We start from the raw sequence: 16,800 nt of genomic DNA, 5'->3' as shown, positions 1-16,800 counted from the left end.
GACGCTTCGAGGGCAGGGACTTTGAAGGTTTTTGGGTGGCTTTTGGCTTTTTGTCTTCGTCTTTTTATGCTCCATGCCTTGAGAAGTGTCTGGAAATCAACTGATGGACAAATGTCTCCTAGGGACCTGCTAGTGCATCATGCCGGAGTTATTTAGGGTATGAGGACAAAGATGAAATCATCCTTGCCCTGGAGGAGCTGCTGTTCTGTCAGGTGCATAGTAGACTTGGAGAATGGCAGATTAGGTGAAAGGGACGTTAGCCGGGGAGCTATTCTGCAGGGTTACCAGGTTTCATAGAACCGACTCTGACTCACTGAAGTGCCAATAATCCTTTTATTTCAACCATTTCCAACAGCAATATGTCTGAAATGTCTTTCTTATACATGTCTTCATATTCTTAAACCAAGGGGATGAGTCAAGAAGAACACTTTTCTTGACAGTTCAAGGTTATCATGGGAAAGAAAATCTTGGATTATAATACATTGGATCTACATAGATGAGTGGGGCTGGCTGTCCCTGCACTAAGTGGCCCCAGACCACTGGATATTTTGAATCCTCTTGTCTGTTTCCTCCCATCCCTTCTGCTGTAGGGTGGGGAGGAAGTTGGATAACCAAGCACATTAGAATTGTGCCTAAAATAAGAGTCAATAGGTTCTAAATTAAGGCCGGAGGGGCTTTTCTATTAAAGTGCAAGAGCTTTAGAGCATTTGACTTGCTCCTAAACTTTTATTACGCATTTCTTTGTCTTTAGCTATCTTCCAGATTGAGGTTGATGAATATACGACTTTCATATAAATTGGCTGGTATTGGAAATCCAGAGTCATTTCAGAATGACAAGTTACAATGCACTAATTCATTTCATGAAATTATTTTCTACTTTGCAAGAAAGGATTCACTGGAGGATCTCTTTAATCAGTGAGCTCCTCGTAGGACATCTAACAGAGGATTCAGTTTGATTTACAGGCAACTCCTGAGAAACATAACCAATTGCATGAAGTGAGGCAGACTTGGCATGCATACCCCTGCAGTCCGAGGGTGATTCAAAGGGAGAGCCCTGAGTGAAATGCTGGGGCCAGAGTCCTGGGGAGCCAGGGAAAAAGACAAGCTAGGAGGTGGCTGGAGTTATCAGAAGAGGGAGGGGTTGTGGGGATTGAGATGGTGGGGAAAGTCAGGGAAACAAACACCTCCAAGGTCTGTCCCCCACTAAGGCCTCTATTCTATCAGTCCATGAGGCCTAGATGTGGGGTTAATGCTACAGGCAGCAGGGAAGCTAATGCAGCAAGTAAGTATGGGGTCTAGCCTCCCACCCTGGAACCTGGCTACCCACTGGGTAGCCTGCCCCTCAGGCTGGGCCTCCCCTTCCTGTCCCATGGAGGCAGGGGCCAGGGATGTGGGGCTGTGCCAAGGCCCGGCATTGGGGGTGTGGGCAGGCTTGCAGGCACTCAGTGGGGCTGGTGCCTCCGATCCACCAGGGTCACCCGCCCCAGCACCTCCCCGCTGAACTGGTAGGTCAACTTCTTCTTCACCTTCTTGACCTCACCCGTCTTGCCATAGTTCCGAAGGGCTCGAGCCATCTTCTGATAGGTCATCTTCTTACGGTTCCCCTTCTGGATGCCCCAGCGATGGGCCAGGGCCTCCTTGTGCTTGGAGGAGAACTGGAAAGTGCCCTTGTCCTTGTCTACCCACCAGATGCTGTCTTTCATGTCCCCATTGCGGAGAAGGTCCAGAAGGAACTGGTAGAGACGGATCTTCTTCTTGCTGCCTGCAAAGAAAGAGTCGGAGTTTGCTTGTCTCGGATAGTCCTGGCTCCCCTTGGCCCGTCTCCAAGCTCAGCCGTGGTAAAGGCTGGGGACAGAGAGAAGCCTACAATAGACCCAAACCCTCAGATCTGGAGCTGGAAGGGATCCTCGCTGTACCAATGGGGAAACTGAGGCCACACAACCAGTGAGTGGCAAGGCCAAGATCTGTGGTCTCTGACTTGAGAGAGGTGGGTAGCACAGTCAGTGACAGCACCCCACAAGCTCTTGAGAGGTCGGATTCAATAAGATGAACTTTGGCAGGAGCAAGTGTCACATCTGACACTCGGTGCTCAAACAACCAGTGTCACAAGTCCAAGAGAGAGAATGGATAGAAAGAAGCAGAGGTGTGCAGGGAAAAATTCTGTGGGGTTTAATGAATTAACCACTGACCTGTCTCCCCATGTAGGATTCCTGGGCCAGGCTCTAGGACCTCGGTCTCCCCATCAGACACTTCCAGTGGGGGGCTCTGTCGCTCACCTTCTTCCTCATCAGAGCTGGGCTGAGTGGGGGAGTTGTACTGAAGACACATGCAGGGCAGGTACGAGACCTGGGAGGAATGCAGAGGGGCCAATGAGGGGACCTGGGAACACAGGGACCAGCGAGAGGAGATCAGTGAGCCAAGGAAAGGGAGGCAGAAACAAGGTGATATGGGCAGGGGTGACAAGGAGATTGGGAGCAGACAAATTAGGTGTGAATGGAGGTCCAGGGGATGAGATGCTTGACATGAGTACAGACAAAATCAGTTCAGCACCAATGGGAATAAATTTTGAAGGACCCCAGAGAAGTCAGTCGCAGAGTGCCAAGGGTGGTAGGTCACTGTAGTTCGGGAGAGCATATTGAGGGGCATTTGCAATGGGAGGGTGCTGTGGGTTTGGGTGATCAGTAAGATTAGGGCTGTGTATTGGATAAATTGAGGAATAAGGGTTAGTCCACACATTGGGAATAGTTAGTCCCAACACTGGAAAAGGGCGCTGGGGGCCAAAGACCCTCAGAGGCCATCAAATCCAGATGAAGAGACTAAATGACTTACCAGGGGTCGCTTGAGTATTAAGTGTCACCAGTGGGTTAGGGGTTAGGGGACATTGGAGAGGGTTAAGAAGATTAAGCTCTGTGCTTAAAGGTAAATCAGTGTCACTGAGGTCAAGGGGGAGTGCTAGAGGGTCAGGGGGAGAGAGGGAGGTTTCTTGGAGGGTCATTGAGGAGTGGATGGGTAGGGAGAAGATAGCAAAGGGCAGAATTGGGTTCTGAACCTAGGACCTCTGCCTCTGAATCCAAAGTGCCAGGCTGGGGTGTGGGAGGTCAGTCAGGGGGTCAGTGGGGGGGGGTGTGACAGTTGGCATTCTGGCCGTTGACAGGAAGCTGTGTTGGGTAAGAGCTCACGTCAGCTTCCTGTGATGGTCCAGGCAGCCTCACCACAGACTGCCTTCGAGGGCTCTCCTGGGACAGACAGGGATGGGGACAGGGGATATGAGACCAGGGCTGGATGAAGGAGAGAGGCTTTCAGCCCTCTGGTCAGGTGGGGCTCCTACCTGGTGGCTGAGGCTGCCGTGGGCGCTGGCCACAGGGGTGTCCAAGACGTGCATTTGCTCCAGCTCCATGTGCCGGTAAAGTTGCTGGAGCTGAGGGGGTTGAACACTCTGGAGCTCCGTGAAGTGGTTTTCAGCAAAGCTTTCAAATTCATTGTGCATGTGGTGGGGGTGGAAGTCCCAGTAATGGTCTGTGAGGAGCAGAGAGGCTGTCAGAAAGAAACCCCCAAACCTCAGTGTGGAGAGATATGAGGGGGCCTGGGGAAAATGAAGGCATCCATGGGGTCAAAGGGCCACAGGACCCACGAGCTAGAACAGGAAGGAGCCTCATTCATAGAGGAAGGAACTGAAGGATGGATTGTGGAAGTGATCTGTTCAAGGTCACAGGAGCAGTAAAGCCAGGATTCTTGAACCCAGGCCCTTCAGCTCTAAACCTAGCATTCTTTCTACCCCACCCCCATCTCCAGCTGCCCCCGACACCCCATCTGTGGACATACATACATAAGGACAACAAAACGACACCACCACCCATAGCAGGAGTTTATCTAGCACCATGAGGTCTACAAAATGCTTTGTTTCCTTCATTTTACGTGATTCCTCTAACTGTTCTGGAGGCAGCTGCCACAGGTGTCATATCCATTTTACAGATGAGGAAACAAGACTGCTACAGGGTAAAGTAACTAGTCCAAGATCACACAGCCTCTTCACGTCAGAGGTGGGCATAAGACCTAGGACTCTAGAGGGAGAGGAAATAGAATCCCAGAGGTGAAAGGGACCTGCCTCTCATCCCGAAGAGGATTGCACCTTCCGAAGAGAGGCCTTGGGGAGGTCAGATGTTCGGGCAGAGTGTTTGTGCCGTGCCGAAGCTATGTCTTTTGGAATAATCTAACTGGAGGAAAATGTGGTCTAGGGTTTCAAAAGGAGTGAAAAGTCATTTGGAGCTTGCTGAATAAGCTGTGTTACATGTATGTGTGTATGTGTACATCCTTCTATATAAACACACTTGTGTGTGAATCTATTTGTATGTATGAACACACTTGTATATGTGTGTGCACACTTGTGTGTGAACATATGTGTGTATGTGAGCAAACATATGCATGTCTGTACACACAGTTTGTGTGAACATACTTATGGATGAACACACATGTGTAGGTGTAAGCATGTGTGTATGTGTGAAACCACACTTGTGTATATGTGACCATAATGGTGTATGTGTGTGAACACACTTGTTCAGGGCGTTGAGTCAAGATGGAGAATTCAAGGGCTCCTGACTGACAGTGTCTGCTCATCTGGGTTCATGATGTTGCTCCCATTAGAACATGAGTTCCAGGAAAACAGGGGCTGTTTCATTTTTGTCTCTGTATTCCCAGAGACCAGAGACCAGAACATTTGAAAAAAAACTTGGACCAGGCTCGTGATTTCCTTGAAAGAGAGAAGTCCAGGAAGAGGAAACTGCCTCACCGATGTAGATCGCCACCTGCTCTGCAGTTAACAATCCTAAAACAGCTGCCTGGGGGCACAGAGAGGCTACTGCTTGCCCCAAAGCACACAGCCTACCTTCATTAGAGATGAGACTCGAGCCTGGATCTTCCTGACTCCCACCCTTTATCTACCAGGCAAGTTGCCTCTTGCTATTCACCACACACATAGTTGCCTGCTTGATTCATTGAATTCAACCCAACCAACGTTTATTAAGTGCCTACTGTATGCAAGGCAAGTGAGGCTACAAAGGCAGAACAGAAGATGAGGTCATAGGTCTAGAGCAGGGAAGGCTCCTAGAATCCATCTGGTCTTACAGACAAATTAACTGAAATCGAGGAAGCCCAAGGAATTTGCCTAAGGAACACACAAGCAAGAAATAAGCGGCAGAAACAGTCCCTGGACTCAGCCCCTGCCTTCAGGAAGTTTACATCCAAGGGGGAGGGAGGGGCACCACCACACCAAAGCGAACCGGAGTTGACTTCAGGAAGGACAGAGTATCTGGAAGGACTTCCTGTAGGAGGCTGCCTGACCTGAGACCCTCCAGCTCCTTTCTCAGCTGCCTGAGAGCCCCCAGTCTTCTTCTGGCCACCTTCTGAATAAATTAAAGCTAATTGGTTAGGTGCTGTGTTGCTCCCATTAAGAATGTATGCTCCTTAAGTATGTACAGAGATATTTCCAGCAGCTCTTTTTGGGGAGGCAAAGAACTAGAAATCAAGGGGCGCCCACCCATTGGGGAATGGCCGAGCAGGTTATGGCACAAGAAAGTGATAGGACATTATTGTGTTGTAAAGAAAAGGGGGGCTGTTTCAGAGAAATCCCGAAAGACTTTCATGGATTTATGCAGAGTAGAGTGAGCAGAACCAGGGAGCAGTTTCTAGGATACAGCACTGGAAAGACAATTATGAAAGATGTAGCAACTCTGTTCAATACAATGGTCAATCAAACAGGCCCCCCTCTTGACAGACAGGTGAAGGACTTGATGCAGAATGACACGTAGTTTTTGGACGTGGTCAGTGTGGGAATTTTGCTTTCCTATGCACATGTTAGAATGGTTTTGTTGCTATTTAAATTAAATATGGCATTTGTGGCCATTTCTACAAGAAGTTAGGTCTGAAATACTAAATTCCTCCCACTTTACTGGATATGAATCTTTGCAAAGCACTTTTCTTTCTGTCTTGAACACTCTGTGTGGCTCATCCTCTGATTCTCATTGTCCCCATTTCTTATGTAGTTCATATAAGCTCCTCGTCTTAATTCCCATTTATACTACTAGGTGTCCAGAGGACGACTGCTACATCTCTGCAGGGATCTAGGGCTACCCCAAGGAGACAAGGGTGTTTTTCTCTTATGCCATCAGCTTGAGCCCCCACCAGTTTGTTCTCCCCAGTATGGTGTGGCAGAAAGATGTCAAGTGGTTCTTCCACCACTACGTAGCTAATAAATTTCAGAGCCAAGATTTGCATGCAGGTATACTTGATTCCAAGTCCAGTGTGATTCCTACCATACCATATACACACACACAGCTGCTTCTCTTCTCCCAAACCTTCCTACAATTAAAAGAACGCTAGATTTTGAGTCAAAGGGTCTGGGTTCAAAGCTCACCTCTGTCACTTACAATGTGTGTGCCCTGAGGTGAGTCACTTAACTTCTCTATCTGTTAAAGTGGGAAGGTTGGATTAGTTGGCCTCTGAGATCACTTTCAGTTCTGGCTCTTTGATGCTAGGATTGTGGAGGTGACCCTGGGGTCTCAAAACCTGTGCCTGAGGATTCTGGTAGGTACAGCCAAGGTATAGAGGCTTCAGGGAGGGGCCTGGCTATCACTAGCTAAATACGGTGTCTAACCACTACTTTACCCAAAGGGCGATAGATTCTTTGACCCCAGAGACTCATGAAACATTATACCCTTGGTCCAGACTGTGACCCTCTATTAATATCTTGTTTCTATGGGAAAATCCGATTTGATTTCTGCAGGAAGCTAGCTTCCTATAACCTGGGGACTGCCTCCATCATTAGCAAAGTGCAGTGACAAAGCAAGGAGCCCAGTTTTCTTAAATATCCCATAACCTATCCCTGAGGGTGATTGCAATAGAGGATATTCCAAATGGTTCTGAGCCATGGCAGTATTAAACAGAACAAGTGGACCGACTCCCAAGGGTCCCCTTTGGCTAATGTCACCCCTGCACATCAGAATCATCTCCCCTAGAGAGGTGCCATGGTTCATTCAGCCCAAGATTCCTCCCCTGATAGTGACATCTGAGGCAGTTTAGGGGAAGACGACTCCCTAATTTTGGATGTCAACCTCTAAGGTTGGGCCCAGATCCTCAGCATCTCCACTGCTCCATAACGTCCCACCATGGCATGATCACTTAGAAATTTATTTCTGTTTCAACCATTCATTTCCTGACTCTCCACACTTTCTCCACCAAGTTCCATTGACCTTCTGATACTGAAAGATCCTCCCATTCCGTGGCCCTTTCCTCTCAGAACCTCCATTTTCAGGAAGGTCTCTTGTATTCCTCATAGGGTCTTTTCTTCTATCTAGAACACCCCACCCTCTGCTTAGCTCAGTGACTGGTCAGTCCACACAGTAAGCTCTTAAGAAATGTTTCTTGGTACTGTTGACAAGCATTTATTAAAAAGTCTATCATGTGTAAGAACACAAATTCTGTTCCTGTCCTCAAGGTGTCTACATTTTACCTCTAGCCTGTCATGAGGTAACAAGTCTCAAACATTTTCTGTCCACTGTGGGAAGCATGCACATCCTTGTGTGTGTCCTAACTTTCCTCTTTCCAGCTTTCAGGGGGATCTCCTAATTCTAATACTCTGGAATTTGGTGATTAAGGCCTGAGGCCTCCTGTTGTTGTGATATGATGGATTTGGGTCATGGACCTTCAGCCTTTGTCTTTTCAGACTGAAGCGTCCCGATAATTTTAGTCTGTTCTTATATCCCAGAGCCATAGGTTTTGAGCTGGAAGGGACCTCAGATAGTTGACATCAACCTCCTCATTTTATAGAGGAGGAAACTAAAGCCCAGAGAGGGAAAGGGCCTTGCCCAGGGTCACAGAGTGAAAAAAGCAGCCCATCCAGGATCTGAAGCCTAGGTCTGACCAGATCACTCCTGTTCTCTAGACCCTCCAGTGGCTCCCTCTTGCCTTTGGGAAAAAGTACAAATGCCTCCATTTGGCTTTGAAATTCCCACAGAATCAGTCTCCTCCCTTCCTTTCCAAGATTATGGTGTATTACTTTCCTGCACTCTGCCATCTGGCCAGACTGACCTTCTTGGGTTCCTTGTCTGTGAGGTGATGATCTGTCCTCCAGGCCTGGAATGCACTCACTCTTTGCCTCTGCCTCAGAGAATCCCTAGCTTCCCTCAAAGCTTATCTCAAGGGCCATCACCCACAAGAAGTCTGATCCACCCAGTTGCTAACGTTCTCCCCCTCGAAATTACTTTGTATACGTCTTGTATTTAATTGTCTCTGTTGATGTTGCTTAAAGTATAAACTCCTCTCCCAGCTCGTACCTTCTGTGTTCTAAGGTCCCCTCCCAGCTCCAACATTCTCTCTTAAAATGCCTTCCAGTTCTGCCATTTTGTTTTAAGGTTTCCTGACATTCTATGTTCTATGATAATCCATTCCCCACCTTCCCTTTGCCCAGTCTCCTTAATCAAAGGTCCTTTCTCCCAAACTTCTCTGCCTCCACATTTACCCCCTCTTTGAAGGTGTGGGCAGGAGAACTGCTCATAGCCTTCCAAGAGCACATGCTACCATGGCTTTGTTTTGACCCCCAGAAGCCCTTGGGGGCCAGTGACTTCATGGGACAATCTTCGGCAGCCTATCCTCTTTGGAACCTAATGTGGAATGTTTTCCTCCTGCTGGCACTGTCTCCTTGGCCACATGGAGCCCCTCCCTAGAGCTTCCTGCCCCTTTTCCTCCACCTGGGGGACTTTCTAATGCCCTGAAGAGCTCAGTGTCACCTGTGGCCTTAGAAAGGCTTCTCAGCACTTGCTCCTGTCTCTGGATTACTGAGGCTCTGCTCAGAATACTAAGCACTTGCTACACTCAATTAAAGAAGTTAAGTGAATTTATAAAAAGTGTTCAATGAGTTCCATTCTAGCATCAGGGAACCAGATGTGTTTGTTCTCCCATACTCTGTAGAAGAAAGTACATTGGACTTGAAATGGGGAGACATCTGGACTTGAAATGCACTTACTGGCTGTGTGAGTTGTGGCAAGGCATCCAGCCTCTCGTAGCCTCGGTTTTTCTCAGTTCCAAAATGGGAATAACCTACACCTAATGTCTACCTCAGGGGTTTTTTGGAAGGTTCAAGTGAGATAATGGAAATGAGGTGTTCTGCAAACCTTAAAAATCATTATGCATGCCAGCTATTAATGGGGATTGTTTTCTACCTCTATGCCAGTTCCTACCCATGGTAAAAGTCTCCAGATAATGATGATGCCACCTTTTCAGTAGGAAAAATAGACAAATGCTTATTCTGAATATGGAATCATATACTCAATCATATATACGTTCAATCACACACACAGAAAAACCTCTAAATCTAAAACCAATCAAAACAACTCTCAGAATGAACCCCACCCTTGAAACTCCTGAATGTCTCGTAGTAAGCCTTATCTCTTTCCAGCAGAAAGCCTAGGATGGTCACAGAAGGGGGAGGCCAGGGAGGAGCTGGGGAGTGGTGCTGGACAGATGCTTCCCTCCAGCCTGTGGGGAGGAGAAAATGGAGGGGAGAAAGGAAGTGGAGAGGAAGGGGAAAGGATCACTTCTCTCCTGAACTGAGCCGATGAAGGAGTTGGTATGGATGAAGTTCAAGACCAGGAGATGATGGTAGAAGGAAGGGGGAGGAAAGGGGAGGAGCCCCTGCTCCCAAAAAGGGAAATTCCCTCCTCTGGTGCCTCAGAAGGAGGGGGGGATTGGGAAAGTCCCCATGGCTTCTCTGGTCATGTTTGGGAGCAGTCAGAGAGGGGCATCAGACAACGGAACCCATGGGGAGTAGGGGGGAAGGTCCTGCAGGGTGAGTGGGCAGGTCCCCTTTCTCACTTTCAATATGCTTGAAAAAATAGGGGTAGACAGATGTCCCTAAAATCATCTCTCCCGTCCTCTGGTCCCATGATTCCTCCACCCTCCTTCCTCTGCCTTCTAGTATCCAAGACCCATATTGAACCTTTAGCCCTCATCCTAATACTAATCACTTTTTTGGGGGGGGGGGACATAAAGAAGTTCTAGTTGCTAAACCTAGAACCTCAGCAAATCAAGACAAGGATTTCTTCACCAGACCCCAGCTCACCAGACCAGGGGGATATTAACTCAGGTCCAGGTGGGCTTAGGGCCAGGAGACCAACATTTCTGCCTAATTCTCCTCCTCCTGGTTGCGTCTTTTTGTCATCCCACATCTTGTTTGGTATATAGTATAGCTGGGATCATTTTCAGTTCACAGGTGGGAAAACTGAGTCCTTGGACAGAGATGGAGGAAGGAACTCAGCCACAGAATTCGGAGAAGTCCTTGCTTTCTCAGGTGACTGAAGCTGCCCTGCACTGCTCCCTGTGGCCACCAGGGGTTGCCAGACCCTCTATACGGGTGAAACAGACTTGAGGATGGGAAAGTGGCTAGTGTCTGCATGCCTCCCATCATGGGGGGGAAGGAGGAGGTCTAGACAAGCCTGCTGCTTGCCCCCTGGACCCCAGGGGGCTTGAGCAATTCCAGGTCATGAGAAATATGAGTGGACCAGGGGAATCCCAGGCCGACTGACCCCATCTTCTTCCTATGCACCCTGGGGTAGCCCCAGATTTTAGCTGGGCTCTGGGATTGTCCTGGGTCCTGGAGCTGGGCTCACTCTGCTCCCTCCACCAACCTCTCTAATCCCATTGGGTCAGAACAGCGGACTGGGGGCCAAGGACGATGATTCTCCATCCCTTCTGTGACTCCTAGGCACAGTCAGGCTCTCCACAACCTTCCCCATGACACCCCTACCAGCCCATTGCCTTGAGATTGAGTGCGGAAGGAAGAATGGTGTTTAGGAGGCAAAGCTGAGGATAGACCCTAGGCCTTTGATCCACCAATCCCTCCCTTGAGCTCCTGGACAGAACTGCGCAGTCAGGGGAAGGGGAGTGAGTCAGGCCTGGTTTCTCAGAACTCTCAATCAGTCCCTCCCATGAGGGCAACACTATCATTTTATGGAACCTCATAAAGAGGGAGGATTTCAAGAAAGCCTCCCTGGCCCAGGGCCGTGGGGGTCCCCAGGGATGTTAAGGGATCCCAGATGGGACTTTCAGGAGCTGACCTCCAGCATCCCTCTTCCCCTCCCCACCCCCAAAGTGGTGCTTAATAAAAATGAAATTGAATTGGCAAGGACTTGTGGATGTGGCTACAGATGTGTCAGCCTTGTATGGGCATCTAGCATCCTGTCCACTGCCCACCTTGTCGAACCTCAGCCTATACTGGATAGTAACACTGTTGTTTCTGATTCTGAGTTCAGCCTCCTTGGGGGAAGATCACCGTAGATCTACCTGCACAACTCAGCCTGAATAAATCTCTTTCGTGCCCTGGTCAACTCTTCAAGACTTTATGGGGAAGGCCCATCTCCTAGCCTTGTTCTGGGTTCATGGGCACCCCAGGGATTCTAGTTCTGCTCCCCAAATCCTGAATCCAGGATTCCTGGGTCTCTTTTCCTTGACAGACTCCAGATCTTGATGGAATGGTAGGCTACAGTAGGTTTTCTATTTTCATCCCAAATGACCCCTGGAGTTAGCATCTTTGATGCCTTAGTGCCCCCTGGGACCTTGGGACTTTCCTGGCCTCCTGTGACTGGACAGCCTTGTCTTTCTCCACTTGTCAGGAGGCTCAGCTGTGTTAGATCCCTATGCCTACTGCCTTTGGCCAGGAGCCCCAACCTCAGCTGGAGCTTGCACTATCAGGCTGTTGGCCAAGGCTATCAGAGACCACTCGATAGCACAGGGTCCAAACCCCTCCCTTAACTCTATTAGAGGTTTGAAACCCCTTCCTGTCTCTTGTTACATTGTTGGGGGCAGGGTCTTTCCAATCCTTCCTTCAAGGCTCCCCTCAAGTGCTCCTTCCTCCATGAATACTTTCCTGATGCCTCCTTGGCCACCCCCTGGCCAAGAGTGATCACTCCCATTGAAGTCGGCCTGGCTCCATCCTTCACCCCATCACACCCTACCTTGTATCATTCCTGTCTGCTTACATGTCCCAGCCTCAGCAAGGAACTGACCCTCCCTAGTAGCAGACCAAGACTCCCAGGGACCACTCCCCAGCACAGGGTCCAAAGTTCTCCTCCAATGGAGGGGGCAACCCTGATTCCATCTGCATCTCCAAAAGTAAGACTACCTCTCTCCAAGCCCCACTGTCCCCATTGTCACTGGAACAAGAGGGATGAACCAGATAATTTCTAAAGTTGCTCCCAGCTCTGACATCCTGTGTTCTAAGGTCCTTCCCAGTTCTGACATTCTATGTTCTAAGATCAGTTCTGACAATATTTGTTCAAGGGCCCTCCCAGCTCTAACATTATAGGTTTTAAATTACCTCCTAGCTCTAACAGTCTATATTTTGTCTCCTCACAATTTTGACCTTCTGTGTTCTAAGATCCCTCCTAGCTCTGACCTTCTGTATTCTAAGGTCCCTCTTAGCTCTGACATTCTAGGTTCCAAGGCCCTACCCAGTTCTAATCTTTTTTCTAAAGTTCTCCCTAGCTCTAACGTTCTGGATTCTAAATTCCATACCTGCTTTAAAAATGCTAAGGTTCTATGCAGCTCTGACAGTAAGTGTCCTGACAGTCTGAGTCCTAAGGACCCTCCCAAGTCTGACATTATGGGTTCTAAGGTCCCTTCTGACTCTGACATCCCTGTGATTCTATAATGATACAGTCAATAAGGTTTGTTGGTTTTTAAGTAAGAGGACCTGAATTTGAATCCCTCTCTCCCATTTACTTCACATGTAAACTCAAGTCAACGAGATTCAGCATTGGCCTCTGTAAAGCACAGGGGTTGGACTTGATGACCCCAGATGACCTCCTAGGCCCATCCCAATTCTAGATCTGGGGTTTGATGCTGCTTCAGTTCATGATCGAAGTAACAAGGAAGTCAGTGTTAATGATAACAACTCCGCCTCACCCCCCCCACCAGCTACAATCTTCCCAACGATAGATGTTCGAAGGAAGTTTTCAAAGTCACCCGCCAATGGCTTGGGGAGGAGCAGTGAAGACAGATTGAGACACACCTGTCTAAGTCTAAACCCCCCAAGAGCAGAGCTTAATAAGTGCTTGTTGACTCATCTATTCAGGAGGTACACGAGTCCCCAGGGCATGCTCACCTTTGGCATAGTGCATTGGAGGCCAACAATCACCTTCTGCCCCCCGCCCCCCACCTATAAGGCCTTTGAGAGAGGGGACAGGTGGCAATCACTTACCACTGTGGCTCTCTCCATCACTGCTGATATATGGGTAATATTCGTGAGTTTGACGGTACAGATCTGTGTCATAAGGCACCATGTCTTCTGATGGCTGTAGAGAAGGGAAGGCATGAGATCCTGCTCAAGGACCCAAGCATCTTCATTTTGGCCTATACACCCCCCAATTCCCAGCACCCAATTCATAGCCCCCACCCTCTCCTGTATTCTCTTTCCCTATCCATCTGCAAGGTGAGGAACTATGACATGAGGGTGCTTCCCAAAGCAGAGTTTAAGTGTGTGTGAGTACAGGACTAGGGGTCCCGTAGAGTCAGAGATCCAAAGACCTTCATACAGATCGGGGTATGGGATGAGGTCACCAGCTATCATGGCCTTAGGGGAATTCTAAAAGGAGCCTAGAGAATCCAGAACTGAAGCACATGTGGCAGAGGTCAGAAGTAGGTGCCTGCTCCTTAGGGGAACAATGGTATCTCCTCCTTGGGTTCAAATCTCCTGCCCCCAGATACTTCAGAGCTGTGTGACCCTGGGAAAATTCACTGAACGTCCCTGTGCCTCAGTTTCCTCCAATGTAAATTGAAGAGTCTAATTTGATACCTCTCAGGTCCCTTCCAGCCCTTCTTTCCCACTCCACTCCCCTTGTTCCCCTCATTCTGGATCCCCATTATGTGGTGTCTTCTCCCATTAGAAGATAAGCTGCTTGAGGGAAGGAACAGGCTTGCTTGTGTTTGTATCTCAAAGCTTACTACAATGCCTTGATTTACAATAAATGATTCATTAATATTCTATCTGTCTGTCTATCTAATCTATCTATCTATCTACGTATCTATCTATGTATCTATCTATCATCTATCTATCATCTATCTATCTACCTACCTGGCTATTTGTCTGTCTGCCTACCTATGCTTGCCTCTACCTCTCTTCCCCTCCCCTCAGCCCTCACTCCTCTCCTCCCTTCCCACTGGTTCTCATGAGGTCTCACAGTCACTCACCTGTCCTCCCCCTTCACACACAGTTAAGTTCACTCTGCCTTCAGGCACCCCCACCTACTTCCAAAGAAAGTATTTGAGGGAGAACATCCACCCTCTCTCACTCCCCTCCCCTCACACCCACACACGTTGTCACACGCCTTGATCACTCCCAGATCCACTCCTCATCCTCACGATCACAGACCTCCCCCCCCTCACCTCGTCCCAGGTCCACTCCTCACCAAATGACACACGCTAGTCTTCTCCTTCAGAACCTGGCCTAGGTATTAGCTCCCAAGGCTGAGAGCTTAAATTGACTTGTCCATTTCCATCACACAGATGGAGATGAGTAAGTCCCTTCTCTGGGCCTCAGTTTCCTCATCTGTAAAATGAGGGAGTGGAACTCTGTGACTCTTAAGGTCCCTTCCAGCTCGAAAGTTGTGCTCCTGTTTTCTCTGAACTAAACCAGATGTGACTTAGGGCTGGGTAGGCCTGGCCCTCAGGCCCTCCCTGCCTGTTCTTCTCCCATGTAGATCTACCCCATGAGAAGCCAGGGTTCCCCCTTTATTCACAAAGACAGGTAATGGTGAAAGCACTAGTAACCCAGGCTTGGGAACCAAAGCAGTTTTGGGGGCAGCCACAGGAACAATGTGGCCTGGAAGAGGCGTCCCAAATGCTCAGTATCCTCCCAATCCCCTGGGAGAAATCCCCCTCCCTAGCTGAGAACCCCTCAGATTCTAGGTTGTGGAGAAAAGCAAGAGATCCCAAGAAGCTGGGGGGGTGAGGTGGGTCAGGACTGAGTTATCTGGAGATTAAGGGCTGAAGTGACATGGGAGCAGAAGGGGAATGGGGGAAGGCCTCTGTGCCAAAGAGTCCCTGAAATCAACAGCTTGGGAAAACGGAGGCTCTTTAAGGGTTGCCACTGAGCCAGAGCCTGAGTCTCTAAGCCTGGCGGCAGTGTTTGGGGTGGGGTGGAATGAGAACCCAGGCGATCCTGTCTTCCGCCCCACCATATCTCAGACCAAGGAAACCTCAGAGCCCAGATCTCCAAAGGGAAGGAGACAGGGTACCAGAATGCTCCGGCTGGATGAGATGACTGGGGGTTAGCCCTGGCTTGGCCTCAGCTCTAGGGAAAGCTCAGACTCCCAAGATCTGCCTATAGGCGCCACCCTGAGTAGGAGCTTAGCCAGCCCAAGTCAAGTGAAGACCGGCTGGGCTGAGCCTAGCAAAATGCCTCCACCACTTCTCTCATTCTCGGAGTGGTTGGAAGGAAAATGAAGACCCATTGAGAGGGTTCCTCTACTTGGTGATATGCCCCAACGGGAGGGCAGGGGAGCATGGTAAGGGTCTGTCTTCCAATCCCTTCCTCCCCCATCCCATTCCACAGCTGACCCCCACCCTGGGCTTCCCTGAGAGCCCATACCCACGTCAGCCTGCTTGTCTTGGGGACCAGTCTGTCTTTGACCTCCCTGAGCACCTACTTTCCCCACCAGCCTCCTGGAATCATAGTGCCTCACCGTAGGGCCAATTAGCCCATCCCCTGCCCCAAAGCTTTGGGTACTTGCCACCTGTTTCTACTTCTACCCCAAAGGGTGCCCCTTTGCCCCTCTCCCTCAGCCTGACTCTCTCTTCCATTCCCTTCTTTCTGGTCAAAGTTGCGAGGAGCTCCTGTTTCACCCATCCACATGCATCCCCCGACTCAGGCCCTGGATGCCCCACCCTCTGTAGTCTTTGCCTCTCCATCCTGTGCTCGGTCTAGTCTTGGTGCCAAGCCCACACAGCTCCAGGTTGGAAATAAGCAGGCAGGGGCCCTTAGCTCACAGACCCCACCACTATCCAGCCCTCAGCACCCACTGGCCTCCATTCGTTCCACCCTCAGTCCCTAAGCAAACCTTCCGACCGTCACTCCATTACCCCTGTCCCAATTGTTTCATCCAGGGCCCCCGGGGAGGAAACACCAGCTTCCCACTGATTAGAAACCAGAGGGGGCTGGAAGAGGAGGGGGAGGGAGCCCCCATACTCACAGGGGACACGAGAGGGAATCCTTCCATCTTGCACGCCTGTAACATCCACCCGATCTCAGGGCCCGTCAGCTCCCCTGCCTCAGCAGGGCCCACTCCGGAGCCCCTGGGCATTGGGAGCCACAGGGTCGGAGCTGGTGGGGCTGGGGGTGGGAGGCGGGCACCCAGAGGGGGCGGGTAGGGTGGTTTTCGAAGGAGCCTCAGTCCTGCCCCTTGGCCTGGCTGATCCCGACGTGAGCCCCCTCCCTTGACATTGCAAAGCAGCCCAAGTTCCTGATTTTATCGAAGGGCCTGTAGCTGGGAGATAGTCCCCCCCAGGGTGACATCACCACCCTAGCGGGTTTGCATAAATCTCTTGCGCTACCGGAAGTCTCTGGCTGGCCCCTGAGGCAGGTGGCAGGAGGAGACCAGCCTGGGAAGGCCACCAGGCCAGAGCCCCCAGCTCAGAGGAAGCAGGCAGCCCTCTGGGGGCTGGGGGGAAGCCTGAAAGGGGACGGTGGGTTCAGGAAGGGGAGGAGAGGGCTGAGGCCAGGCCTGGGAGACCTGGACCTTTCCCCACCAAAGGCCT

At 50.0% G+C, this 16,800-nt stretch overlaps 1 protein-coding gene across 2 annotated transcripts; it reads right to left on the bottom strand.

Moving 5' to 3' along the window:
- Positions 1-319: 319 nt before the first annotated feature.
- Positions 320-16,500, bottom strand: SPI1 (Spi-1 proto-oncogene). Of its 2 annotated transcripts, none has more exons than XM_072617594.1 (5): positions 16,236-16,423; positions 13,247-13,340; positions 3,329-3,516; positions 2,190-2,346; positions 320-1,762 (listed from the first exon to the last, which is right to left on the bottom strand). In XM_072617594.1, the coding sequence occupies exons 1-5, from the start codon at positions 16,344-16,346 to the stop codon at positions 1,443-1,445; spliced, it is 870 nt and encodes a 289-aa protein (XP_072473695.1). In that variant the 5' UTR covers positions 16,347-16,423; the 3' UTR covers positions 320-1,442. The 2 variants fall into 2 exon arrangements, with proteins under 2 accessions (XP_072473695.1, XP_072473697.1); XM_072617596.1 differs by having other exon boundaries at positions 1,296-1,762; positions 2,190-2,379; positions 16,236-16,500.
- Positions 16,501-16,800: the final 300 nt, after the last annotated feature.

This window comes from Notamacropus eugenii, chromosome 6, assembly GCF_028372415.1.
Source record: "Notamacropus eugenii isolate mMacEug1 chromosome 6, mMacEug1.pri_v2, whole genome shotgun sequence".
Lineage (NCBI taxonomy): Eukaryota > Metazoa > Chordata > Mammalia > Diprotodontia > Macropodidae > Notamacropus > Notamacropus eugenii.
The sequence above is the reverse complement of the archived record's forward strand: the minus strand, read 5'-3'. Positions and strand labels throughout refer to the sequence as shown.

Bases quoted from the DNA above. Each gene is read 5' to 3' on its own strand.
- SPI1 (XM_072617596.1), bottom strand. From the start codon at position 16,346: ATGCCCAGGGGCTCCGGAGTGGGCCCTGCTGAGGCAGGGGAGCTGACG. The intron at 13,341-16,235 runs GTGAGTATGGGG...CCTTCTCTACAG, and splicing joins GATTCCCTCTCGTGTCCCCT to CCATCAGAAGACATGGTGCC. The intron at 2,380-3,328 runs GTAGGAGCCCCA...CTGTGTTCCCAG, and splicing joins ACGGCAGCCTCAGCCACCAG to GTCCCCTCATTGGCCCCTCT.